The sequence below is a fragment of the Ambystoma mexicanum genome, chromosome 3q (genome assembly GCF_040938575.1).
Source record: "Ambystoma mexicanum isolate Mex_15411 chromosome 3q, UKY_AmexF1_1, whole genome shotgun sequence".
Taxonomy (NCBI): Eukaryota; Metazoa; Chordata; class Amphibia; order Caudata; family Ambystomatidae; genus Ambystoma; species Ambystoma mexicanum.
Window position 1 is genome coordinate 400,234,927 of NC_090926.1, and position 26,578 is coordinate 400,261,504.

Here is a 26,578-nt window from a genome sequence, read left to right on the forward strand (position 1 = left end):
TATACTCTGGTTGTGATGTCAGTGATGCCACTACTATTTCATGGTCGTCTCCCACATATAAAATTACATCTACATATCATTCGAATGCATGTAAATTGGTTCCATATTGTGCATTTTCTAGATAGAATTTTTTTTTAAAGCAGAATGACATTTTTTACCTGAATCGACAGTGATAAGAAAGTTTTGTCATTTTAATACAGTTTGCATCTTTCTTTTTGACAGGTGGTACAGGCTGGTGGCCTATCGTTGCTTCACTTGGTGGCTTCACGGGAGGCTCGGACACCGCGTTCGGAGAGTAATACCTGCCTGTGCGGTACTTGCCATTAGACAACATTTCCCCAGCGACAGTGGACAATACCGCGGATTTTCCCTGGATGTGCTGCAACCGGAACTTTACAATGTGTAATGTTTATTATTTATGTTCAATTGAAATTAAGATCTAAAATAAAACCCAACATATATTTTAACAATGGTTGTTTTGATTTTTTAAATGAATCTAGTGTGTCTCCATTGAATAGTCTTCCTGTGCCTTGTCTTGTCACACCACATGTCTCCGGCCAGCATCCTCCCTCACGCTGGCTGCCCACCTTCAATCCACATAACCGTTGAACCCATATGCAGCAGACATACATATGTTATTTTGCGGGTTGGCATCAAGCCTCCCGGCCTTGCCTCCTCCCCCAAAAATACTTACCACAACACTTTGTTCAAGCGTTGGCAATAAAAGGCCGTTGGATTTTATTGATACAAAACATGGTTATAGGTAAATAATCAATATGGTTGATCATAATAAATCATCCTTTTGGGCACCGGGTACAGAGATGACCCCCTCTGGCCCGTGCCGCCTTGCCACCACAGGCCAGCCTGCTGCTGACTAACTGCCTAGGCATCCAGGGTCTCCAGGGTGAACTGCACCCATATATTCTCCTGGGAGGGTGAGGTATTTATAAACTCACCCCCCTGCCTTCCATGTACTAGATCCTGCAGCCTGCCTCTTACATGCAGTTAGATGGCCTCTCCTTGGTGAGGCCCTGCGGCAAACGAGTCTTGTCTGCACGACCACCGCCCCAATCCACCCCCCCGCCCTATCAAAGGCAGTTCGCACCGGGGTACTTGCGCTGGCAAGTGGAGCTGTCAGGGAGCGATAAAGGCCAAGAGGTGCCAAAGACCATGTACACTTCAAAGTGGTCTATAGAGCATGGGTTGTTGTTCCCATTTCTACCTCCAGACCCCGTGTCTCCTGCCAAGCATCCCCCCTCACGCTGGACACCCCCCTGCAATCCACATAAGTGTGTCTCCATTCACAAGTCTTCCTGTGTCTTGTCTGCACGACCACCGCCCCAATCCACCCCCCGCCCTATCAAAGGCAGTTCGCACCGGGGTACTTGGGCTGGCAAGTGGAGCTGTCAGGGAGCGATAAAGGCCAAGAGGTGCCAAAGACCATGTACACTTCAAAGTGGTCTATAGAGCATGGGTTGTTGTTCCCATGTCTACCTCCAGACCCCGTGTCTCCTGCCAAGCACCCCCCCTCACGCTGGACGCCCCCCTGCAAACCTCATAATGCCACAACATATACACGTCAGTCATTCACAAACACACCCCTGTTTCGAATTCTTTATAACCCACTTCATATTTCTAATGAGAACTTCTTTGCGCTTTGCTAGTCAACCCGTGAAGGTGCTGGTTATCTGCTCTTCGTCTCTGTGAACCTCCGTGACCACTTCGAGGAAACTCGTCAGTTTGCAACCTGTGAACTGCTCCCTATTCTACGACAAGAAACTACTCTGATCCCTGCATCTAACTGTTTGTTTGTCAAGGTAAGGCCATGTACCATAATCATTTTGCGTCCAATTTCTTTTCGTTCAAGACAGTACATGCAAGGAACTAGTCACATGTTCTGAGTTTAGTCAAATTATTTTTCTATTTTTTTAAAGTTATTCAAATACTTATCCGCATGTGAATAACGTGTATAGTTCCAAGAACCAAAACGAACCTTGCATTGAACCTTTTATGTGTCATTTAATTTTTTAACACATTGGTATTCATAGAGAATTGTTGATCTTTACTTTTCAGAACTTTCCACAATGCCTGCCTGTTCCATTGGCGGTTGCCCTTCGAAGACCCATAAAAAATCTGAAGGTACTATAATGCATGTTTTCCCTAAGACAATAGATCAGATAAGAGAATGGGTCCGATATTGCGGATATCCACCCTCTGAGCTTGAAAGTAGAGTCCTAGAAGTCTTTGCGGACAAGAGGGGTGATCGATACCGCATCTGCAGCCGGCACTTTACCTCTGACATGTACTCCACATCATTGCTAATAAAGAAGAACACACCGCGAGCGAAGAGAAAATTGCTCTCAACCGCTATTCCCACTCTATTCATCCACATCCCTCCACTGGTGAGTCAAGTTTACATATTTATCTCTCGGCCTTGCGGTAGTGTGTAGCATTAGCTAACAATAATTTCCCCATTTATGTATCCACTCAATATGAAGGCGGAAGATTCTCCATCCGTGTGGTTATTGCAGTCATCAGCCACTTCAAGCGCCTATCGGGTAATCTTACTTAGCTATTCTGCCACTGACTTGTTTTAGGCATATAAATCAATAGTTTTAATTTATTGTGTAATTATTTTACCTAATGGTACACCCTTGTACTCGTCCTCTAGTCTTTGTTTTCAGTTATAATTATTGTTATCCAAAATAATGCAAGTACTGTCTTTCAGGGAGATGCTGAGGAGTCCAACGCATTGACGACAACCGTTGATGTCACTCAGATGCTCGAGGTACGTTTCCGGACAGTTCCATCGATGGAGATCATCAGATCTTGCATTCTTGTAGCGTGATTGTTACACACAATGTTTCTTTCGTTTTTAGCCATTGATATGTCCTTCTGTCGTCGCCCTCCTATGTGTCTTCTTTTTTCAATATTGTGTTCATTACTAATGAAAGTCCTATGTTTCAGGGAGTCGATGGAGCATTAGTCCAAGAAGAAGGGGGAGCATGCAGTTACGGGTCGGCGCAACAGCTTGCAGAAGTGTGCACCGCAGTTACATCGTCCCTTGATGTTCTTATGCATTTCGAGGTATGGATACTGAAAGTTCGATCAAGCGAAATCATATGACGTGATTACATCCGCTATACTTCCTTCTTTATTAACGCAAGTACTATGTTTCAGGGAGATGACGGAGCTTCTTCTACAAGAACATCACCCCTAGTAGTTGATGCAGATCTCTGGGTGGTGACACTTCCAACGATCGAGCAAATCGAATCATATTTAGATATCCATTATTTATTTTAGACAACTGATCATTTGTGCAGGTCTATTTAGATGAGCCGTTGACGCCTGCACAAAGTTTATGTTCTTTTTAACAACATAGAAAACCATACTAATGCAATTACTGTGTTTCAGGGAGTTACTGAAGCATCATCTTCAATAATATCATCAATGGAAGTCTATGAGGAGCCCGAGGTATGGATCTTGACAGTTCCATCTAACTAGATCAACAATGCGTGAATAATTGTCGTTTGAATGTTCTACACAAAGCGTTCATTCGTGTTTTGCTATTGAGATGTACGTGGGTATTGGTCCCCAAGTACATTTTGTGTTTTCAATATTATTATACATACTAATGAAAGTTCTATGTTTCAGGGAGTCGATGGAGTGTCAGTGCGCGATAGATGTGCTTATCATGAAAATATAGTCGTTGCAGCGCAAGAGGAAGTGGAGACATGCACACACGAGTCGGAGCAACAGCGTCCTGATGTTGAAGTTCGAGGCAAGAAAGTTTCAAAGAAAAGAAAGCAAAAGAAGGTTAGTGTCCTGGTCACTATATTATGTTGTTTTTGACTGTTAATAGTTCAATACTGTAAGTTGTGTTTAAACTGAACATCCCTTTTCCAATCTGTCCTCTAGTTGCGAGTGGGTGTACGAACTAGATCTACACAGACAGTGAAGCAAACGAGAGATGTTGCTTGTCAAACCTTTTGGCAGGGACTTGAGACTGGAGATGCATCGTGCCAATGGGAAGAATATGAAGTGATTGACAACGGAGCTATACCACCACCAGCCATTGATAGTGAATGTCCTCCTGGTAGTTCGGATGCAGTCGGAGATCAATTCACAGAATCCACACCCGCAAAAACTAAGACCGCGAGAAAGTTGAAGAAATTGTTTTATTCACCCATCGCCGGAGAAGGAACAGATGTTGCAATGGAAGAGAATGAAGTGGACGACAATGAAACACCATCACTATCACTGAACATAGCGGAAGACGATATCAGAGATTCTACCTTTCATGTGAGTGACATGTCCTCAACGTTACAGGCCGAACCAGCTGGGATGCAGAGTGACAGTATAAGGAAAGAGGCCAAATTCATTGTATTCGATAGTTGTTTGATTGATATTATTATTCGGATGAAATGTGGGCATTCGGTTGGTGGGGAAGTATGTGGGGAGCCATTGATTAATGTGACTCGTGCAATTCGAGGCACTAACCTTAAAATACATGCCACCTGTACAAAATATCATCCTTTCTCATGGTCTGCACAACCCATGCTGGGGCAACTGCCAGCAGGCAATCTACTTTGTGCAGCGGCTGCACTTTTTAGTGGTTCAAGTTTAAAAAAATTAGAGTCTTTCTTTCAGTTTGTGGGAATCCATTTCATTGCGAAAACTCAGTTCTACAAATACCAAACCGATTATCTATTTCCAGCCATTAGCGAAGCTTGGAGAATGGAAAAAATGTCTATTGATAGTACATTCGCGGGCAAACGGTTCAGGCTAGCCGGTGATGGACAGTGCGACAGCCCAGGATTTTCAGCCAAGTACTGCACCTACCACTTTCAGGACATGGAAAGTAAGAAAATTGTGAGTTCGGTGGTCGTGCAGGTGTCACAAAGTACATCCTCAGTGGCCATGGAGAAAGTTGGCTTTGTAGCATCATTGCAAGAACTACAATCGCGGGGAATGGTGATCGACCTGATAGCCACGGACAGACACGTTTCAATTGCCAAGACAATGAGAGAAGAGTACAAAAATATAAATCACCAATTTGACGTTTGGCATCTTGCAAAAACAATCAATAAAAAAATGTCGGCTGCAGGTAAAAAAAAAGATATGCAAGGTATTTCACAGTGGTCCAAGTCAATCAGCAACCATCTTTGGTGGAGCTCAAAAACATGTGGAGGGTCGTTGGAAATTCTACTGGAAAAATGGCGGTCTGTAATGCTACACTGTAGCAACGTTCACCGCTGGACCACAAACCAACATTTCCACAATTGTGAACATGGCCATTTGTCCACAGAGGAGGCACGGAAGAAGAAGTGGTTGATTCCTTCATCACCCACTCACAAAGCCATTGAAAAGATTGTATTTGATAAAATTATAACAAGAGATTTGAGGGGACTCATGGAATTCTGCCACACAGGAGATTTGGAGGTGTTCCACAATATGTGCCTAAAGTACAGGCCAAAACGATTGCATTTTGGCATGGAGGGCATGATAAATCGGACTCTTCTAGCGGTCTTGGCACATAACCATAATGTTGGCCGTCAACAAAGTAGGACGACCGGAACTTTAGGGACGCTTTGCTACAATAAGGCCTTCACTAAAAGAAGTAAACAATGGGTGATCAAACCAGTGTTTCAGGATATGCAATATGAGTTTATTGAGAGACTTATTGTTGATGTCCTAGATAGGCACATACATGGAGTTGTGAACGAACCTGTGCAGGGGACAACTGCATTGCCACCCAACATTGCCTCTGTTCCATGTCCACCTAAAGCAGAGCTCATTGAGAAATACACATCACGGTTTAAATGATTGTAATTTGATTGTCTGTTCTCTCGCGTCTCCTCATGTCGCAGGCCCATTGAATATGTGTAGCTATGTATTGTGTAAATAAAAGTGATTGCTCTGTGAGTCCTGTGAGATGGCCTTACACTGAATGTAGCTAACTAGGAATGTGTGCTCGTTCAAAGTGAAGGTCAGCTGCTTTGATTTTTTGCTCGGGTGCCGGAATGGCCCACGACTCAGTTGTAACGCTCACCTGATTCCCGTAGAGGCGCCAGTCTTGACTGGGCGTATACCGTATCTTCAAAGGTGATGTGTAACACACGGCTGGCTCTTTGGGCTGGACCTCTGTGCACTGTATGTTTGACTCGAAGGGTAAGATGTCTGCAGATAGAAAATATGGGATTAATGAACTGGGTTATTGAATGTCTCTCTCTTCTTCCCTTTCTCTTCTCCTGTAGAACCCCGAAGGTTAACGCTCTCACCTTAGGTAAGTGAAGGCTGTGCTCTCCATCTGCCTCGGGGCAGGGTGCTGTAACCAGTTTCTTCACTGGATAAGGGGAGCAGGCCTCTTGACTTCAGAGGACTGCTGTCCGTCGTTTACTGCACGAACGGTAAGTTTCGAGTAATTCTAATGTCTTTAAAGTCTTTAGTAATGATGTCTCTTGTTTTGCAGGGTTCCGGCGATGGTGGATGACGGGCTGAAGTGAGTTGAAGATGGAGCCCGTGTGATGAATAGAAGTGCCTGGAAGCACGTAAGTAAGCGCTTGTTGCCTGCTTCACGATGCGCTCTAACTGTCCTTTTATTTTGCAGGTACAAGTTCGGAGCGGCTGCAGGGTGCCGGAATACCCACTGGGTTAGATGTGAAAAGGAGTAATGGCACGTGAGTATTAAAGTTCCCCAATGTCTTTAAACGCACCTTGTTTTGTCTTTCAGATGCGGGATGCAGCGCCGAAGGCCTCCGGAGCGTGCAAAGAGTTGGTAAGCTTTTGTCTTTCAGATGCCGGAATGCAGTGTGAAGACCTCCGGAGCGCACGAAGAGTAGGTAAGCCTTTGTCTTTCAGAATGCAGCGCGAGGCGTTGGTGACAGCCGATGGCCCAGGTAAGTGAAGAGCTGTCACTGAAGACCGTAATTCTAACCTGTTCTTTCTTGTCTTTATAGGTGTTGCTGAAGACTGGATTCAGGATGGTAAGCCTTTTTCCTTAAGCCCAGGATCAGATGCAGAAGACACGATGAGCGTTCTGCTGCAGAGGATGCAGAATAATGCAAAGCAAGATTCATCCATCGGGTGTGGTTTAAATAGCCTCCTGTAGTGCTTAGGTGTCTCCTTCCACAGCCACGCCTAGGTAAGAAAAGAGTTCCTGCTTTCCAGAAGAGTTCCAGTGTTCTGAACCTAGGGAGTGGCTCCTGCCCCACCCAACAGGAAAAGTAGTTCCAAACAGAAGAGGATCAGAGGCTCAACTGGCAGGCAAGTAAGCAGCATGGTCTGCTGCAGGTAAGTCCACCCAAGCATTATGAGCCCGGCGCTTCCAGCGCTGGGACTGGGCATATTTATGAGCCTGGTGCCACTGGCGCCAGGACTGGGTCCAAAAGGTCCCAATTGGGACTGGTTGGCACTCGGAACCTGGGTTATGAATCTGCTTCCAAGGGAGTTGGGAAAACCCTGACCTTTTGGAAGCAGAGATCATGACATCAGTATAAGGGTCTATTGTTATTTGACCTTGACAGGCCGGGACCATCCCGAAAGACTTCTTTTTGGGGGTGTGGGGCAATAACTTAAGAAACGATAATGAATATAATTTCAGAAACGAAAGCCATTTAATGTTCGTTCATTAGAAGAAATAACATCGGCATAGAAGGAGTGGTATTTCGGGGCTGCCCTACGCACAGACACAATGGAAAATGCAAATATAATGTAAGTAACTCTTTAGATGAGTTTATACCGCAATTTAATTACTATACAGTAGCTTTAAAGACGAGTTAAGTTGTACTTGTTCGTTCTATGTGGCATATTGTTTTGTACCGCGCACTATCTTGAGGAGAACCATCTCCTTTTACGGAAGCACCTCAAAACCTTCCTCTTTGCTTCTGCTTTCTCTCTCCCTCTCCCCTGCTACAACTGGTCCACTGTCTGCGACCTTGGTCCTGGGCCCTTCCACTCTCCACCTGCACTGCCTCCCTGTCAACCCCTGCACTGGGGGACTGTCTCAGTATCCTACAGCCCCCCCTTGATGTATAATACCCAGTTGCACTGTCCTAGCTATGAAATAATTTCCCGACCTAATATATAAAATGAATAATTTTAATAAAGATCTGATGGTGAGACTAATTTCATTTTTTATGTTTTTAAAACAGGTACATCCTTCATTATTGTATGTGTCACGAGTACCAGACACCGGCGGATGGCTTTTACAACCGCCAGTTGCTTCTCCGCGTGAACAACGTTACCACCCTGACCATTTTATGGGACGATCGCCAAGTACAAGTATGCCCTTACGCGGTACTAACGGCTAGATGCAACCTACAGACCGTTGTGGTGGCCTAGTGCCTCGTTGTTGGAACAGCCATGCGATTATCAGTGCGACCTAAGAGCTTATTTTATCGTAAACCAACACCCTGTGTACTGCATACGAACAACGCTTGCCTCAAGACGAACTATTTTGGATCGAGAGCAAAGAAAAATGCAAATCGCTGAATATTCTCTAAACATTTGATGTCCAATAAATGTACTTTGCCAAATGTACAATCTTGCCGTTTGCTTTTAAACCACAGTTTCATATTCCGAATTGTGGCGCTGTATTGTGAGATGATCTAAGACCCTGTGTACAGCAAAGGAACATCGCGTGCCTCAAAACGAACTTTTTGGAACGTGAGCAAATAAAAATGCAAATCGCTGAATATTCTCTAAACATTTGATGTCAAATAAATGTACTTTACCAAATTTACAATCTTGCGGTTTGATTTAAAAGTGCAGTTTCATATTCCGAATTGTGGCGCGCTGTGTTGTGAGCTGATCTGTGTTGGTTTCCGGGTTCTGTGTGGAGTCGCATAGAAGACACCTGGGCGCGTTTGCCTACGCAGCACAGTCACGTCACGGATAGAGGCGGGGAATATGAATGTTTTGATAAAGTCTGTTTCAGGGGCAGGGGATTTGATTTAGTGCCGCAAAAGCAGGTGAGCCAGGTCGATGGGGGGGGGGGAATGATAGGATTATCAGAAAATGGCGGCTGATTTCGAGTGCGTTAATGGACGAAAAGTCGGGTAAGGTCCATAGGAAAGTTTTCTACGATCTACCGATTTATGCTTAAAAACACATGGCCGAACCGTAGGGACAATAAAAAAAAAGTCCCGGAACTATCCTTTAAAATTGCAGTAAAAAAAGCAGCAGACACACTCTGAATCTTTCTCTTTCACTACATAAAAGCTGCTTTTGAAGCACCATATGCAACTTAGAAGTGTTTGCTGCTCATCCTTAGGGCAGCTGTCTCTTGGTTTTTGTCACAGTTTAAAGAGACCCACCTCTGAATAAGGTGTCTGTTTATTCTTGTTTATTTGTAAATGTATTTGGTTCGATACAAACTGAAGTTGACATTTCTGGTTTAGCGTTGTTTTCATATTATGGTTTGGCTCTCTAAATCTCTTTGCTACCTAACATTGCTTGTATCTTCTCCCCCCATCCCCTTGCCCCCCTCACAACGATACGCCAAGGTTCCTCACGGAAGGAGATCACAGGGCACTGGGAATGGCTGGAAAACAATCTTCTTCAGACACTCTCCATCTTTGACAATGAAGAAGATATCACAACCTTTGTCAAGGGAAAGATCCAGGTGAGTGACTGGTTTGCACAGCTGCTGGGGTATGAGTTTGATGGGTACATTTCAGTTACCTATTCATCAAGCCAAAGTTGGGAGCAATAGACATGTTTACCTTTCTGTCCTTTTTGTGAAGCATCGACTCGCTAAAGATGTGCCCACATTAGAAACCATATTGTATATGTCCACCAAGCCAAAGCCTTTGATGTATCATCACTCTTCACACATAGGAAAGGCTCATCATTATGATCTGTTTTTATAGACCTTTTCATTTCTATCTTTGCAACAATAGAAGCAACATAGAAACATGTAATTACCTTGTTTATTGTTGTCTTTTATTTTTCACATGTATTATTAATTGGTGTATTAAAGACAGGTGACCTAATAAAAAACATCAGTTAATGTCTGTCAGCAGAATACAAATAAATCTGTGTCTTTGTGTGCTATAATTCATATGATGTAGGGGACCACACACACCTGCACACACCCACACTCAGCAACCTTTTTATCTCAGTTAGTGGCCAAAATGCAGAGTAGTTGTTACTTACTTTACTAAACTTCAGGACTTCTGAATAGTAGATGATTCGTGTTGAAATATCTCAAGAATCCTAGATATTAACGAGGCTCCTACATGCAAGAAAGAGAAGTGTGTTCATTTCCTTTTTCAGTAGTTTGCGGTGGAGTTTGCTGCAGTGGTTTGTACCAGCAGTGTTTTTCGGAGTGGCAGTGAGCGGCGTGTTGACTCGAGGTCGCCTGCCCCGCTGCACACCAAGGTCTCTTCTCAGACAGTGCACCCTTCGTTCCTCTGTATCTCCTCTTTCACTTCGCTTCGGTAGTGCGGCCTCCCACTTCACACTGCCAGGAGCAACAACGACTGTCTACGCCTCTGCACTGCTTAGATGATGTTGTAACTGCCTCCACCGCCAAAATTGCACACAGGAACACCAATGTTTCTCTGAACTCCCCTCTCACGTTCCTGCACCTTACTGAGCATAGGCTGTAGTAGCGGCAGCTCAGGTTCTACCAGGATATTGTCCGGATAGTCAGTGTTGCTCGGGAGCTCACAGGCCTGTGGCCATTTTGAATGGGCTCTCTAGCGCCACCTCCAACTAAAGACATTGTTGTTCAAGAGAAATGCTTTTGCTACAAAATCATTGATGAATGTTTTGGAAAATGTTGTGTGAACAGGAACTTTTAGAATCTAGTGTAAACCCCTCAAGACATTTTTGGATAAAGAGACACTCTTGTGATTCATTGAAACTGTTGTTTGAAAGAGACACTTTGCCATCCTGCTTAAAAACCAAGGGGAAGGGAACTATCCTTTATTTTCCAAGGAGAAATCTTGAAACTACTTTCGGATTTATTTGTATGTTTTGATTATGAACACTTTTCACTAAAAATATGTCGGAGGCATTTTCTTGTATCCTTAGTTATTTGGATTTAGCGTGAGGGACAGTTTAGAAGGTTTTGGATAAAAGGACGGTTTTCCAAGTTTCTAACTACTTGACACGGACTGATTCTTATTGTTAGTTTCTTAGGTAGGGAACCTCCTTCTTTAGGATAGGGCTAGAGAGGCATTTTTCCAACCCATTGCTTTTAAATAAAATGTCTGACAATTAGAATACTACAACTTTGTGTCTTTCTGACCCCACACTGTAAGTAAGCAGGGGAACAAGTACCTCTGTCTCCTGTCTCCCCTCAGCTCACCTTTGATTGTTGAACCTGGGTTGGGTATCTTGCCCTGGGTTAACCAAGTCTGGAAGAAAGGAGAGAGCTTACCTCTGAACTGGTCAGTTGTTGTTGAACTTTTAAATTAGTTTGAAATAAATCACCACCATAAGCCCATTGCATCCTTAAAGAGAACAGTTTCTGTAAGAAACATTGTCTTGAACCGTGACTTTTGGGCACAAGGGCCTATTCATATTATTTCTTGCCATTACTGCATATATCTTACTTAGTTGCATTGCGTGACTAAAATTTGATGTACAATAAGTGAACATACTGAAGATTGTATATATATTTGTATTATAGAGTACTAGCGGTACTGTAGCTTACATGCACGTGGGGGTCACAACTTGCAATTTTTTTTAACAATCACACAATCGGCAATCTCCCGAAATCGCCTATACTGAGCGTAGGGCCAGAACTCGTTCCTATTGTGTTTTTTGCAAAGTTCACAAGCTGTGGGTTTCTCTTCCCCTCCCCTTAACCTCTTTCTGCCTTTGCTTCCCCAAACTCGTTCTGTGGGTCCCATTCTTGGTCTTCCTCAAGTTAGCACGTTACACTGCCCAACAGTGTTTCGGTGTCCCAACCCTTTTTCTGGGTTCACTGGGGCTCTCTTCATGGCCTCTGTGCGACTTCGGTGGGCATTGTTTTCTCCAGCTCTACCAGAAATGTCGTCAGGCCTAATACGGTAGTCGCCGGTCTGTTTCCATTTCCTTCCCACTCTCCCCCTCCCTTCCTTATCAATGTCTTAGCTCTTGCAATATCTGAAATGTCATCAGGCCGAGTACGATAGTTAATTTCACATCCTTACTGTTCATGGCCCGTAAGATTGTCATTGTATTTTCCCTTGTTCCCTCCCTTGCCTTGAAGCGCTTTGAAATACATTGTGTATAGAAGCTATATAAATAAACTATCATATCATAAACTATCATATCATCTGTACTCTGGATGGCGTCCTACCCTCTGCTGCCTTCAGGAAGCACGACTTGCTTCCTCGTGCTCCTCTGCTTTCTGCAAGCCTCCCCAAGGCGCATTGCTAGGCGGACTGTATTCTCGCACCTTGTAGCTGTCTGGACTCCTGAGCAGCGGCTGGTACCTTGCTCTGCCATGAGCTGGAGAACTCCTCCTGCTTTCAGCTACACTTCCCCAGTAAGGGAGCCTCAAGCTTTCCTCTGGCACACTGATGATGCCCAGGGGTATCTAGTTCGCCACCAGCTGTTGGGATACAAGCGTTCCCCCTTCACTTCTCTGGGATAGCAGTCCAAGGCCCCTTCTTCTACACCAACAAATTCCTGCAGCCAGGTCCTCCACAGTAGGCCTTTCTCACACTTCCTGAGTCTTTCCTTGCTTTTATACTGGCTCTGCCCAATAGGATTTGGGGAAAGACTAGACTGCTGACAGTGGCTCTCATTAGGAGTGATCATCATTCCTCCATACTTCTCCCTCGTCACAGTACTGATCTTATAACTCCCTTGTGAGTCATTGGGGATCTTTCTCGTCACAGTACTGGGAAAATGATCTTCCTTTAGGTCACACCTATTCTTCCTCATCCGAGTACTTTTTAGGGGAATGGTAGGAGAAGTACAAAGGTAGGAGAAGTCCATTATGGAAGTGGTGGTTTTTAAGGTTGTAAGAAGGGGGTTTAGGGTCCATTGATTGGTGGGGATACTGTGTCTCACCCGATTGATGCTGTCTCTCCCTTGAGGGTTGCCTCCACCCATGTGATCTTCCCTCATATAGTGCTCCGAGGGTCAGGTAGTGGCTACCGTCCCCTGGCCACATGGGGAGAGGTCACAGCTGGGAAAGAAAACATAAAAATAGCTACACCCTCACAAGAACAGCGTACCTGGTGTCCTGCTGTCTTGATTGCCTATGATTAGGTGTGACCATGAGCCTCTTGTCTCCACCTCGTTTGAGGCTATGGAAACGGACCCCTGGTCATCAGTCATTCATGTCAAAACTCACCCTAGGCTGTGTATAAGCGGTAAAAAAAAGGCCTGCCTAGGTTCATGTGCTCATCAACATGATTAAACGTGTACAGTCAGGAATTGTAAAGTTCTTAGACTCAAAGAGATACCACTCTGATGCATTACTTGGAATTATGCACTTGACACAGGCGTTATCATATTAATGCATTTAAATGACCTGCTATCTTCTGAGGGTTCTTATTCTCATTAAACAAGCTAAAGCAAAAGCAGATATAACCCAATATCACACCGATGAACAAGATTGCCATGTGGGCAAAGAGCACGTTTAAGTAATAGAGCTAGTGGTGTTTTTTGTTTAACGGCATGGGTAATCTTTATCTCTCATTAAGCTACACTACCCTATACTATACTATAAACCATCAGTCACCATGCCTCAGCAAGCCCCCACCTGTCACTCATGTTTAGAGTGGAGTGTGCTTCAAATGAAACAGCTCCTTCTGGGGTTGACGAGTTCTGTTTAGCTGGGAATGGCTGTCTCGCTTATATGCTGCTGCTGCTGCTCTGCACTCCTCTCCAGCCCCTCTGGATTTAATCGACTGGCAAGTCTGCTGGGCTTCCTGCTTTCCCTCCCCTCCTTGTGCTGGGTTATATATCTATCAAGTAGCATGGTGGCCCTGCACGTGTGAGTTCGTCATATCTGCTGTCTGGAACAGTGAGAGCTGGCATATCACTTTGTTCGTTCAACGTAGAACTCCTATGTGAAACTACATTAGATGGGGTTTTTGTACCTCAAAGTGAGATCTCTGTACCCGTTTAATAAATGTCTTCACTGTACCCTATGGCATTTGTGAAGTTCTGCACCACCGCAGCATCGCAATGCTATTTTAGCCGGCTGTCTGTTATGAAGGGATCACGTTCTTACTTGTTACCTTTTTTCTCCCATGGTACCCTGTGGTCATTGACTTTGCGAATGTGCAAGATGCTTCTGTTCGCGTCTTTCAATTTCCTGCTCTTGAATCCTTATCAGATATAACACTTACCGGTGTGAGGTTAAAGGGCTGCTCTTGGATAACCCCTAATGGTGTGAAGTCAAACAGGCTGCTAGCTTACATTTGTGGTTGGCCGATCTGCCCGAACAGGAAAGTACAATTTCTCCAGCGTTGGATCTTTAATGGATTCACATGCTGTGAATATTCCCTGTCATCAGGCTGGGAAACCTCGGTCACTTTAACTTAGTTTTCCTATGGAAAACTTTGACACTTTGGTGTCCTATCAACGTCCTTTTTGGATGCTTTAGTACCCACCAATAGGATGTAGGATATGAATAGCCCCGCCCCCGCAGCTTCCTTTCAGATTTCCACCGTCTCCAAACTTTTGGGATCACCTCGTGTTCTTCGTGTTTTTTGCACGTGCGTCTTGCTACTCTTAAGCCGCAATCGGCGGCTTGTCTGTTGGCTCAATAAGCGCACATATTCGGCCTCGGAGGTTGGGGTCGGTGTTGCGTCTGTCCTCGGAGCAGGCTGTGAAGTCTACGGAACATCGCTGGGCGGCATCGGCTGAACCTCTGGCCAAGAAACATCGTCCTTCGTTGCCAGCATCGGAGGTGGGGGGAAGAGTAGTCGATCTTCCAGTAAGCAGCTGTCGAAGGGTGTCCTCTTCGTCCAAGCATGGTTGGTCGGACCATTCCCGGGGGTCTGGTAATAGTCCCGAGAAGTCGGCGGCGCAGGAGAAGGGCTTGTCTAAGCCGAAGGAATCGTCATCGAAGCGCTCATCTTCCGGGGACCATCACAGGTCGTCCTCCAGCCGGGAGTCTTCTAAACACTGGGTCAGTGATACCAAGAAGGCCGGCTCTCTGGGGAAGTCAACGCTGAGGGTGGCGGTGCCGACAACGACGACTTTGTCGTAGATGGACCAGTCGTCGACGGTGGGACTGCAGGCAACACTTCCGTTGTCGACAGTGATGTCGTCGGCTCCGGCGACGACAGTGGTTTCCAGTGGGACGATGCTGTTCTTGTCCACGAGAGTTGAATCGGAAAGGTTGTTGTCAACGAGTGGGGTGTGGAAGTCTTCTGCCTTTTGATTTCCTTCTACCTGACAACATTCTGCATCAAGATCCGGCCACTTATTCAGTGTCATCAAAGGTTGACGACGACCAGGATCCTGTGCTGGGGCCGTCTGCTTTGGGCCTTCAAAGTGTGGGTCCATCGACATCCAGTGGAATGGGCACTGGTCCAGCAGGTTATCCGCTGGTTAACCCCAGTCACTTTTATCCCTCCAAGTACTGTCCACGCTGCAGTCGTGGTTGGGTCAGCTGGATGTGAGGTTGCCTCCTCCGAATATGAATCTGGTTGTCCCAGGGGTCGAGGTTCCCGAGGCTCCTCCGAGGAAGTCTCTTCCAGCGCGGTTGACAGTGCAGTTGCCAGTGAGGGAAGGTCGTCCGCAGGCGTATCCAGAAGAGGGCGAGCTGCCTGAGCCAGAGAGTGGGCCGCGGGACACTGTGTCTACGGCTTCGTCTTCGCCGACGAGGGACGACGCATGGGATACGGACGTGGAGGTGGAACAGCCTCCGAGTCCGGTGCAACCGTCGCCACCAGATGATATTGGGGCATTCCACGCCATGGTGTCTAGGCGTGTGTGGAGTATGGATTGGCATCAGAGGAAGAGCAGAAGGATTGCTTTCTATTCGATCATATGGGCAAAAGAAGGAAGGCTGTCTCTGTGCCTATTCTTGACCATGTGTGGCAGGAGGGCCTGCGCACGATGCGCCATCCATTCTCGGAGCTGGCTGTCAAAGGTCGGCTAGTCTACCCCAAAATGCTTGATGTCGGTGGCGGCCAGCCGGAAAGCCACAAGTCAACACAAGTGTGTTGCTCCTCTGGACAGTGAGGCCAGGAGACAGGATGCCTTCGGGAAGAAGGTTTTGACTGTTGGGGCAACGACAGTTAAGGCAGCAAATTCATTGGCGATCATGGCCCGATATGATCGCAAAATGTGGCATAGGTTGGCGCCTATTCTGGAACATCTGCCGGAGCAGCACCGCAAGGACGCCATGCTGTTGGTGCATGAGGGGGGAAGAGTCCTCCAACCACAGCATAAATATTGCCGTGGACCTAGCAGAGTCTGGGTTTAAACAGATTATCAATGGGATGGTGCTTCGATGACGGGCCTGGCTCAAATGCACTGATTTTCAGCCAGAAGTGCAATACAAAGTCATCGACATGCCCTGTGAAGGGGCGCACTTGTTTGGTGAGAAGATCGATGAGGCCCTGAAAGGGATGAAGGAGGACACGGAAACAGTTAAGTCCTTGGGGTCCTTACAGAGTGGGCACTCTTTTCGCTCCTTTCGCCCATTCCGGGTTGCTTCAGGCAATGCCCGGTTTGCTTCCACCAGGGACCGTGGTTTCAGTCGGTCCAGTTATTCCTTGCAAGGATATCGACGGTCGGCCTAGTCGGCGCACAAGAGTCGGGACTTCCAGTCTCAGCAGAAGCGGGGTTTGCAGTCCTCCGCTTCTAAAGGGAGGCAAGCTAAGCCACAACAATGACTGCCTTCAGGACAATGTACAAGAGGGCAGGGTGGCTAGGCACGTGGGCGAGTGGAGAAAAATAACATTGGATCGTTGGGTGTTGGACACAGTGCATCTAGGCCACTCGGAGTTCAAGTGTTCCCCGGTTCCCATTCCACCGGTGTTTGGCGTACAGTCACATATTCAAATCCTGCAGCAGGAAGTGGTTCTTATGCTGGAGAAAGGGGCTATAGAACTGGTGCCGGTGGTAGAGAGGGGCCAAGGGCTTTATTCCTGCTACTTCATGGTGAAGAAGCCCAGCGGCAAGTGGCGGCCCATTCTGGATCTTCGGCGTTGAACAAGACTCTGCAACGCCTGAAGTTCAAGATGCTGACGCTTCAGGAGGTCATCCGCTCAGTGCAGCCGGACGAGTTTCTGGCGTCATTGGATCTACAGGATGCATATTTTCACATTCCTATACGTCGACGGCACCGCAAGTTTCTGCGGTTTGTAGTCAACGACGAACACTACCAGTTTCGGGTCCTCCCGCTTGGCTTAAAGTCGTCTCGGAGGACGTTCACAAAGTGTCTGCCAGCAGTGGCAGCGTTTCTCCGACGAGAAGGTCATCATTTTTACCCATACCTGGACGATTGGTTGGTGAGGGGTTCGTCACCAGGGAGGGAGCAAGACAGTCTGGGGGCTACCATGCAGCTTTTGCAACGACTGGGATTTGCACTCAACTTTGAAAAATCGATTGTGCTGCCATCCAAGGAGTTGGTGTTTCTGAGGGTGGAGTTTCTCACCCGGCACAATCTGGTAAAACCCTCCAGCGAGGGTGTCAAGAAGTTGCTGCAGAGGGCAGGAGAATGGAAGGAAGGCACAAGGGTGTCGCTCCGAAGCCACGTGTCGTTGCAGGGGGCCAGGGCTTTGTGTATTCCGCTGCTGCCAAACTGTCGTCTCTTGATGAGACCGATGCAAGAGTTCCTAGCGGACTGGTGGGCGCAGAGTCGCGGATCTTGGTCCGACAAAAATTGGTGGTCAACGCACGTCTGGTGGAAGATCTTCACTGGTGGACCTGCATGTCCAATCTGGTACGAGGCATGCCATTGCTGGAGCCAGAATTCCAATGTACGATTGTGACCGACGCCTCTCAGACGGGATGGGGGGGGGCTCATCTTAGCGATTCACAGGTGCAAGGCCTGTGGTCGCGGGAGGAATCTCTTTTCCACATCAATGTGCTCGAGTTGAGAGCGGTACACTGGGCCCTCAAGTCGTTTCTACCGCGTGTACGCGGTTCGGTGGTGAGGGTGTTGACAGACAATTCCACCACAGTGTTTTATCTCAGGAAATGGGGGGGGGGCGCACACATTCCCGGGTCCTGTCAAAAGAGGCGCAGGATGTTTGGCATTGGGCACTGGCTCACGAGATCAGCATTGTGGCCTATCATCTGCCGGGAGTGTTGAATGTTCAGGCAGACGCGCTCAGCAGGGACGCTGCCCAGCTGCATGAGTGGAAGCTGAAGGAGCAGCAGGTTTCACTGATCTTCCGGAGATGGGGGCATCCCCCGTTGGATCTGTTTGCAACCATCGAAAACAAGCAGTGTCGGGAGTTCGCCAGCAGGATGGCTCACCCAGAGTCTCTGGGGGATGCATTCTCGTTCCGGTGGACAGGCCGGTTCACGTATGGATTTCCCTCATTTCTGCTCATTCGGTGGACCCTCCAGTGGATACGTAGATACTGATGCCGTGTGATTCAGGTGGCTCTGTTTTGGCCCAGGCAGACATGGTTCTCCGATCTCCTTCAATTGTCGATGGCAGAGCCGATTCGGTTTGGAGCGGCTCCAGATCTCCTGTCTCAGTATGAGGGCAGAGTGTGGCATCACGATCCGGGCTCTCTCAGCCTGACGGCTTGGCTCCTGACTCCTCTGAGGTATTTCCAGGAACTGTCGACGAATTTTGGAGGCAGCAAGGGCTCTGTCCACGGATATCTCATACGGATGGAAATGGAAAAGGTTTTGCGTATGGTGTAAGGCCCAGCCTGGGGTGGACCCTGTGAACATTTCCCCGGAGCAGGTTCTCCTGTACCTGTTTCATTTGGTGGAGGAGGGCCTAGCATTGACCTCCATTAAGGTACATTTGGCAGCGATATCAAGGTTCACTCTGAGGCGCCATGCGGCTCCTCTGTTCAGTGACCGGTTAGTGAAGCATTTTTTGAAGGGGTTATTTCGAACTTTTCCTCCTATGAAGAAGTTTGCACCGGAATGGAGCCTTAATGGGGTACTTTCGGTTCTGATGAAACCACCCTTTGAGCCGATGTCGACGACTTCTTGTTTTTGGTGGCTATTACTTCGGCCAGGCGGATATTGGAGTTGCAGCCATTGGTCGTTGATCTTCCATACTTGTGATTTCTGAAGGATAAGGTTGTTCTGGCCGCTAACCCGCACTTTATTCCCAAAGTGCCAACGGCATTCCACAAACTCTCTTCTATTGTTTTGCCCACGTTTTTTGCTTCGGCATCCACGCCTGCAGAACGGGCCCTGCATTCTCTGGACGTTAAGAGGGCATTCAAGTTTTATTTGAATCAAACTCAGGACTTCAGGAAGTCGAGGCACTTGTTTGTGGCGTATGGTCCGTCTGGCAAGGGACAGGCTATCTCTAAACTAGGACTCTCCCTTTGGGTGTCTTCTACGATTTCATTATGCCACTCTAAAGCTGGGAAGCCATTGAGGACGACTCCTAAGGCTCACTCGACGAGATCTACGGCTTCGTCAGCGACATTATGGTCGGGGATTCCGCTGATGGACATTTGCCGGGCGGCCTCCTGGGAGGTGCTGCATACCTTTAACTGGCAATACTGTCTGGGGCAGCAGCATGGTGATGATGTACAGGTGGGACGTGCGGCCTGCAGCGCCTGTTCCAATAAAGGTAAGCCCCGCAACTTCGGGGTGTTTATTTGAACTTTGTCACTTGATGGATTTGTTGTTTCATATATGTGATTAAGTTTTGTTCATTGGTTTGCCTTTACACTCTGCCATGCATGATTGGTACTGCTATGTAATCTATTCACAGCATGTGAATCCATGAAAGATCCAATGCTGGAGAAGGGAGTAGTTTCTTAACTGTAACTCCATTTCGAAGGGATTGTGTCCTCCGACGTATTCCTTATCTTAGATATCTCTTTCCAGCTTTGCTGGCCTCGGAAATTTTTTCTCTCTAGAGGGCGCTGCGCGTCGACGTCCGCCGAGTTGATGTCCCTCGACAGCCGCCGTGTCGACGTCATCCTGCCTATAAAGGCCGCGTGCAGCATCCGTTGCTCAGTTCCATTTTTCCGCGCTTACTCAGTGCCTCGGAATATTGTTGCTCAGTTTCGTAGAGAATTATTCCTATTTCCTCGAGATATTCGATCCATACACGATGGATTCCTCGTCTGAACCGACGACCCCTCGGTCCGGCTTTAAAAAATGCCGAGATTGTGGAAAAAAGATGTCGCTGACTGACCCTCACAGAGTCTGTGGTGTTTGGGAGCTGAACAACATTGTTCGGAGTGCGAGGACTGTATGTCCATGACAGCTAAGGCCCTGAAGGAGCGTAGGGGGAAGCTGGAAAAAGGTAAGACTTCTAAAGCTTCTTCTTCCTCGACGAAGTCGAGACATTCGTCTCCTCATCACCATTCGCGCTCCAGGTCTCGAAGCGGGTCCCAACACTCCTCGAGATCGAAGCACTCGAAAAGGAGACGCCGAAGATCCCCTTCTTCGTCCTCCTCTTCCTCTGTTTCACCTAAGAGAATCCCTTGCCCCACGAAACATAGTTCCCGGGCTGAATGGGAGGAATTCCGAAAAAATATGATGAGCGTCTTCGAGAAAGCGGCCTCGACCCCCTCGAAGTCTGCCGAGAGCGATGCTCTGGTCAAAAGACCCGAAGGTCCAAAACGCTGCAAGTCGCAGTACCCGGCGAAGGAAGCTTCTCGAGCACGTCACGAACCCTCGAGTAAAGCAAAGACCTCGAATCCTCCTTCGAAGGTTCCGTCGACAAAGGTTCCGCCGAGGTCGGTGTCTTCGACGCCGTTGTCAAAGGGACCTTCGACACACGGGTCTGTCGACTCGACGTCATCCTCAACACCGGCGTCGACGCCAAGGAAAGTCACGGTTGCAGCGCACCCATTGGCTATTCCCAGGTCTTCGATGATGATGTTGTCGAGATTGTCGACATCCTCAAGCAGAATTCCAATTCTATCGAGGACCTCGAGTCCTCCGCCTTTGTTTTCAACGCCAAGTTCGAAGCCTTAGACGTCGACGACATCGACGTTTTCGAGGCCGATTACAACAAGTTTGGCACCCTCTGCCTTGGGGATGGGTTTCACACCCTTTGTGAGTTCAGACCAATTGAGAACAATTATGGAAGAGGGAGAACTATCTGACCAAGAAGAGACATTTGAGTTGCAGGGATCTGCAACCCCAGTTCAAGAGGAGTTCTCCTCAGAGGAAGCAGATTGAAGGAACTCTGATTCCTTACATGAGGCAAGTGTTTTAGACACTTCCCCAGAGGTGGAGTTCGCTAGGCCAGACCCGGGGGAGCATGCTGAAACCCCTTATAGAGCCTTAATGGCCAGGATCACAGAATTTATGGGGTGGTCAACACCTTCACAGGCTTTCCAACAGGATGACCTCACGGATATTCTTGACAAAGGTCCGCAGGAGGATCCTGTAGTACCTTTTCATAAAGCTCTTCAAAGGAAAATCATGACGAACTGGGAAACCCCAGATGTCGTCCCGGCAGTAAATAGAAAACTGTCTACTAAATACAGGGTATCTTCTGCAGACCCGGAGTTTTTGTCCAAACACCCATCCCCAGAAAGTCTGGTGGTACAGGCAGCATCTTCTACTGACATCAAGACTGCTTACCCTACCGTCCCACAGGACAGGGATGATAAAAAATATGATGCTATGGCTAAGAAAGTCTTTTCGGCATGTAGCATGGCGTTAAAATCTATTAATGCTACTTGCACCCTTGCTAGATTTAGCCATACACTTTGGGAGTGTGCTTCTACAGCGGCTGACTGCATCCCGGAGGGAGAAGAAAGGGAGGCGTTCCTAAATATCATAAAGGAAGGTAAAGACTCTATGTGCGAATCCCTCCAGACGGGAATTGATTCGGCTGACAGTATCAGCAGAGCAATGGCGGCAAGTACAACCACCAGGAGATTTGCTTGGTTGAGAAAGTCTGGTTTTGCCCCAGATGTGCAAGCCAGGCTCTTGAACATGCCATTTGATGGCTCTTCTTTGTTTGGGAAAAAGGCGGATGACAGTTTAGAAAAACTGCAAACATCAAAGGCAGCAGCAAAATCCCTAGGCGCTGCAATCCGTCAGACACCTTTTCGTCCCACAGGAACCTCTGCGAGAGGCAAGTCCTTTCGCTTCTACTCCGCATTCGGAAGAGGTAGAGGACGACTGGCTCAAAGGAGACAAAGAAGAACTACCCGAGGTGGACGGGGTAGATATTTACCATCGGCAACTGCATCAGCCGCCCCAAAACCACTCTGAGGACTTCCCTCACAAGACACCTGTAGGAGGCAGGTTAACTCAACATCTGGCTGAATGGCAGGCTATCACGTCAGATGCTTGGGCATTGGAGGCAGTTGCACAAGGTTACTGCCTGCCTCTCCTACGCATACCTCAGAGTCATCCACCGGGGATCAGCTCTCAAAAAGCTCCAGATCCGCTCCTCTTGCAGGAAATTTTAGACCTGCTAGAGAAAGGTGCCATAGAACCAGTACCTGTAGTGGAGAGGAACAAGGGCTGGTACTCCCCTTACTTTCTCATTCCAAAGAAAGACGGAGGACTGAGACCCATCTTGGACTTGCGAGAATTGAACAAATTCCTCAGGAAAGACAAATTCAAGATGGTAACTCTTTCTCAGATCCTTCAGGCCCTTCAGTTCCAGGACTGGTTGGTATCTCTGGACCTTCAGGACGCTTATTTCCATGTGCCAATCCATCTCAAACACAGGAAATACCTGAGGTTCGCAATTGGCAACTCTCATTATCAATTTCGAGTGCTGCCATTTGGGCTGACCTCCGCCCCGAGGGTCTTCACCAAGTTAATGTCGGTAGTGGCTGCAAGTCCAAGGAGGGAAGGGATTCACGTCTATCCCTACCTGGACGATTGGTTGATCAGAGCTGTATCTTCGGAACAAGCTCAGATCCAGCTAGATCATGTTTGCCACTCCCTTCACAGACTGGGCTTCTCCCTCAATTTAAAGAAGTCACAAATGATACCATCGCAGAGACTCCAGTTCATAGGAGCGATCCTGGATACTTCCCTGGGAAAAGCCTCGCCACCAGAGGTGAGGGCTCAAGATATTCTACAGATGGTTACAAAGTTTCAAAATGCCCAACGTCTCCCAGCCTTTGACTTTTTGAGGTTGCTAGGCCTCATGGCATCCTGCATTTTCCTAGTGCCAGAGGCTCGCCTGAGAATGTGATCCCTCCAGTGGGCACTGGGAACTCAGTGGTCACAATTCTCAGGGAGGATGACAGATGATCTTCAGGTTCCCGACAGGGTGGCTCGAGACCTTCAGTGGTGGGCCTGTCAGGAGAACATTCTGAAAGGAGAGCAGTTTTGGCAACCCTGGCCGGAGATAACAGTAGTCACGGATGCCTCACTCACGGGGTGGGGAGCCCACGCCAACGACTTGACCATCAGCGGTCGTTGGTCTCCATCGGAGTCCAGACTACATATAAACCTGTTAGAGCTGAGGGCCATCAGGCTTGCACTGAAGGCTTTTCTGCCATCTGTACAAGGAAAGAATGTCCTGATAATTACGGACAACACAGTGGCCATGCATTACCTCAACAAAAGAGGAGGCTTAGGATCACTACCTCTGTGCAGAAAGGCGATGCAGCTCTGGTTTTGGGCAATCCAAGAAGGAATCTCTCTATCAGCAGTTCACCTAGCCGGAGAGAAGAACTTGACAGCGGACGCTCTGAGCAGGCAGAGCACAGTATCCCACAAGTGGGAACTAGCTCAGGAAGTCCTTCAAGAGATCTTCGCCCTTTGGGGAACCCCTCAGGTGGATCTGTTTGCCACCAGTGTCAACAGGAAGTGCGATCTGTTCTGTTCAAGAGAATTTCCCCCGAGAGGAGCTCTAGGAGACGCGTTCATAGTGGACTGGGAGTTTCCGCTCCTGTGCGCATTTCCACCGGTCCCTGTCATTCCTCAAATGATCAGGAGGTTGAGAAGATTCCGGAAAACCATGATCCTAATTGCCCCGGATTGGGCCAGGAGAACGTGGTATCCGGACCTTCTAGACTTGTCCATCTGCCCTCCAATTCGACTTCCACTCAGAGAGAATCTGCTTTCACAGAAGGGAGGTCAGGTTCTCCAGCCAGACATCAAAACCCTCAACCTTCACGCTTGGCTTCTGAAAGGCTGAGGTACAAGGATTGGGACCTCCCTGATGATGTTATGGAGGTGTTGCTTTCGGCAAGTAGGCCAGCAACAAAATCTTTATACCGCTGCCGTTGGAACAGATTTTGCAGCTGGTGTAGGGATAAGAATATCGATCCCTCTTCATGTGGTACACCAATGGTTTTGTCCTTCCTACTTTATTTAGCGAATTCAGGCCTTCAAGTTGGCACCATCAAGGGCTATCTCGCAGCGCTATCCATCTTTAAGCGCACTGCGGAAGAACCATCCTATTTCAAGTTACCCTTGGTAATACAGTTTCTAAAGGGGTTAACTAACGTTTATCCCCCAAGACCATTCCAGGTTCCCCTATGGGATTTAAATTTAGTCCTAACTTTCCTGATGGGCACACCTTTGGAACCACTCCACTCTGGTTCGTTAAGATTTCTTACCCTTAAAACTGTTTTATTAATAGCACTTACATCTGCTAGAAGGGTGAGCGAGTTACAAGCTCTTTCTTGTAAACCCCCTCACACAATCTTTCACAAGTTGTTCTGCAAGTGAAGCCTAATTTTCTCCCAAAGGTGGTTTCTGAATTTCATATCACACAGAAGATTACCCTTCCATCTTTCTATCCTCCTCCCCATCCGGGGAAAGAGGAAGAGAGGTTACACAGGCTGGACCCAAGAAGGGCTTTAAGTTTTTACATTAGTAGACTGGCTAGGATAAGACAAGCAGACCAGCTGTTTGTAGGCTACGCAGGTCACAAGCTGGGGTTAACGATAACTAAGCAGACCATTTCCAGATGGATCATTTTTGCCATTTTGGAATGTTATAAACTGGCAGGAAAAGAGCCCCCTCAAAATCTTAGGCCTCATTCGACCAGAGGTATCGCAGCTTCATCGGCCCTCAAAAGAGGATTGCCGGTTAGAGACATATGTGCGGCTGCCCCATGGTCGTCCGTCCATACCTTTACACGGTTTTACAACTTGGATTCCTCCTCCAGTCAAGAGACTAGGTTTGGAAGGGCAATATTGCACTCTATTCATCAATAAGAGGAAGCATGAAGTCAGTACTCCCACCTCCAATAACAGAATACTGCTATGGGAGCCTATCTAAGATAAGCAATACGTCGGAGGACACAATCCCTTCGAAGAACAAGTTACTTCTTACCTTGTAACGTTCTTTCGATGGGATGTTCCTCCGACGTATTCCTTATCGACCCTCCCATCCATCCCTGCAGTACTACTTCCCTTGTTGTTGCATCTTACGCTCCTTCAGGGTGATTAGTCTAGTCCAGAAAGAATTATTGTGGGCTACAAAACGGAACTGAGCAATGGACGCTGCGCGCGGCCTTTATAGGCAGGATGATGTCGACGTCGATACGGCGGCTGTGGAGGGACATCGACTCGGCGGACGTCGATGCGCAGCGCCCTCTAGAGAGAAAAAATTTCCGAGGCCAGCAAAGCTGGAAAGAGATATCTAAGATAAGGAATACGTCGGAGGAACATCCCATCTAAAGAACGTTACAAGGTAAGAAGTAACTTGTTCTTCTCCAGCGTTGGTATCTTTCATGGATTCACATACGCCCGCGGGCCGCCCCTGCAGGCAAACCTGGTTCGGGTTCCCTCTACATTGGATGTTAAAATCTGAAGGGAAGCCGCGGGGGCGGGGCTATCTATATCCTACGTCCTATTGGTGGGGACTAAAGCATCCAAAAAGGACGTTGATCGGACACTAAAGTGTTGAAGTTTCCAATAGGAAAATGCTTGGTTGAAGTGACCGAGGTTTCCCAGCCTGATGACGTGGAATATTCACAGTATGTGAATACATGAAAGATACCAACGCTGGAGAAATGGAGTTACAGGTAAGAAACTACTCCCTTCCTGGTCGTTGGCTCATCTTGCAGAGCCTACGAACAATTGTTCAGCAAGTGTCACACACTTTGTGTGCATCATTAAATTCTATGTTAAAGTGTGGTGTATGTTTAAAGAACCCCTTTCATGACTACAGGCCGTATGAGATATGAAAAGCTGTCTTAAATCAGTCCGAATTCATGTCACCCCCCCTCAAGGCAGTTGTCATAGATCAGTGATTTGTAGCACTGTGAAGCCATCGTTAAAAACTTCTAGGAGCTATATTTGCAAAACAGGCCGCCTATGTCGGTGGCAAAAATAAAGCATACACATCCTAGCATTGGTGAGTAATGATTACTACATGCATAAGGAAAGGAGTTGCTTGGTGAATACATGAGCGCCTAGAAACATAGGCGTTGGAAAAAATTAAATGAATAAATGCATCACACTTTGAACCAGGTAGAGGTTATGGCTAACACAAGTATACATTAATACATGTATTTAACAGTGGGGTATTCAGGATAAGTCCGAAATTCTGTTACTGGAAATAGCTA

General features: G+C 47.3%; 1 protein-coding gene across 3 annotated transcripts in view; it reads left to right on the top strand.

Moving 5' to 3' along the window:
• LOC138582632 (TBC1 domain family member 9B-like) overlaps positions 1 to 26,578 on the top strand; it is a 1,499,720-nt gene that overhangs the window by 214,060 nt on the left and 1,259,082 nt on the right. For all 3 annotated transcript variants that reach the window (XM_069654093.1, XM_069654091.1, XM_069654092.1), the window contains exon 3: positions 9,507 to 9,625. In XM_069654093.1, coding sequence (XP_069510194.1) covers positions 9,507 to 9,625 — 119 coding nt within the window. The remainder of the gene's footprint in view (positions 1 to 9,506; positions 9,626 to 26,578) is intronic.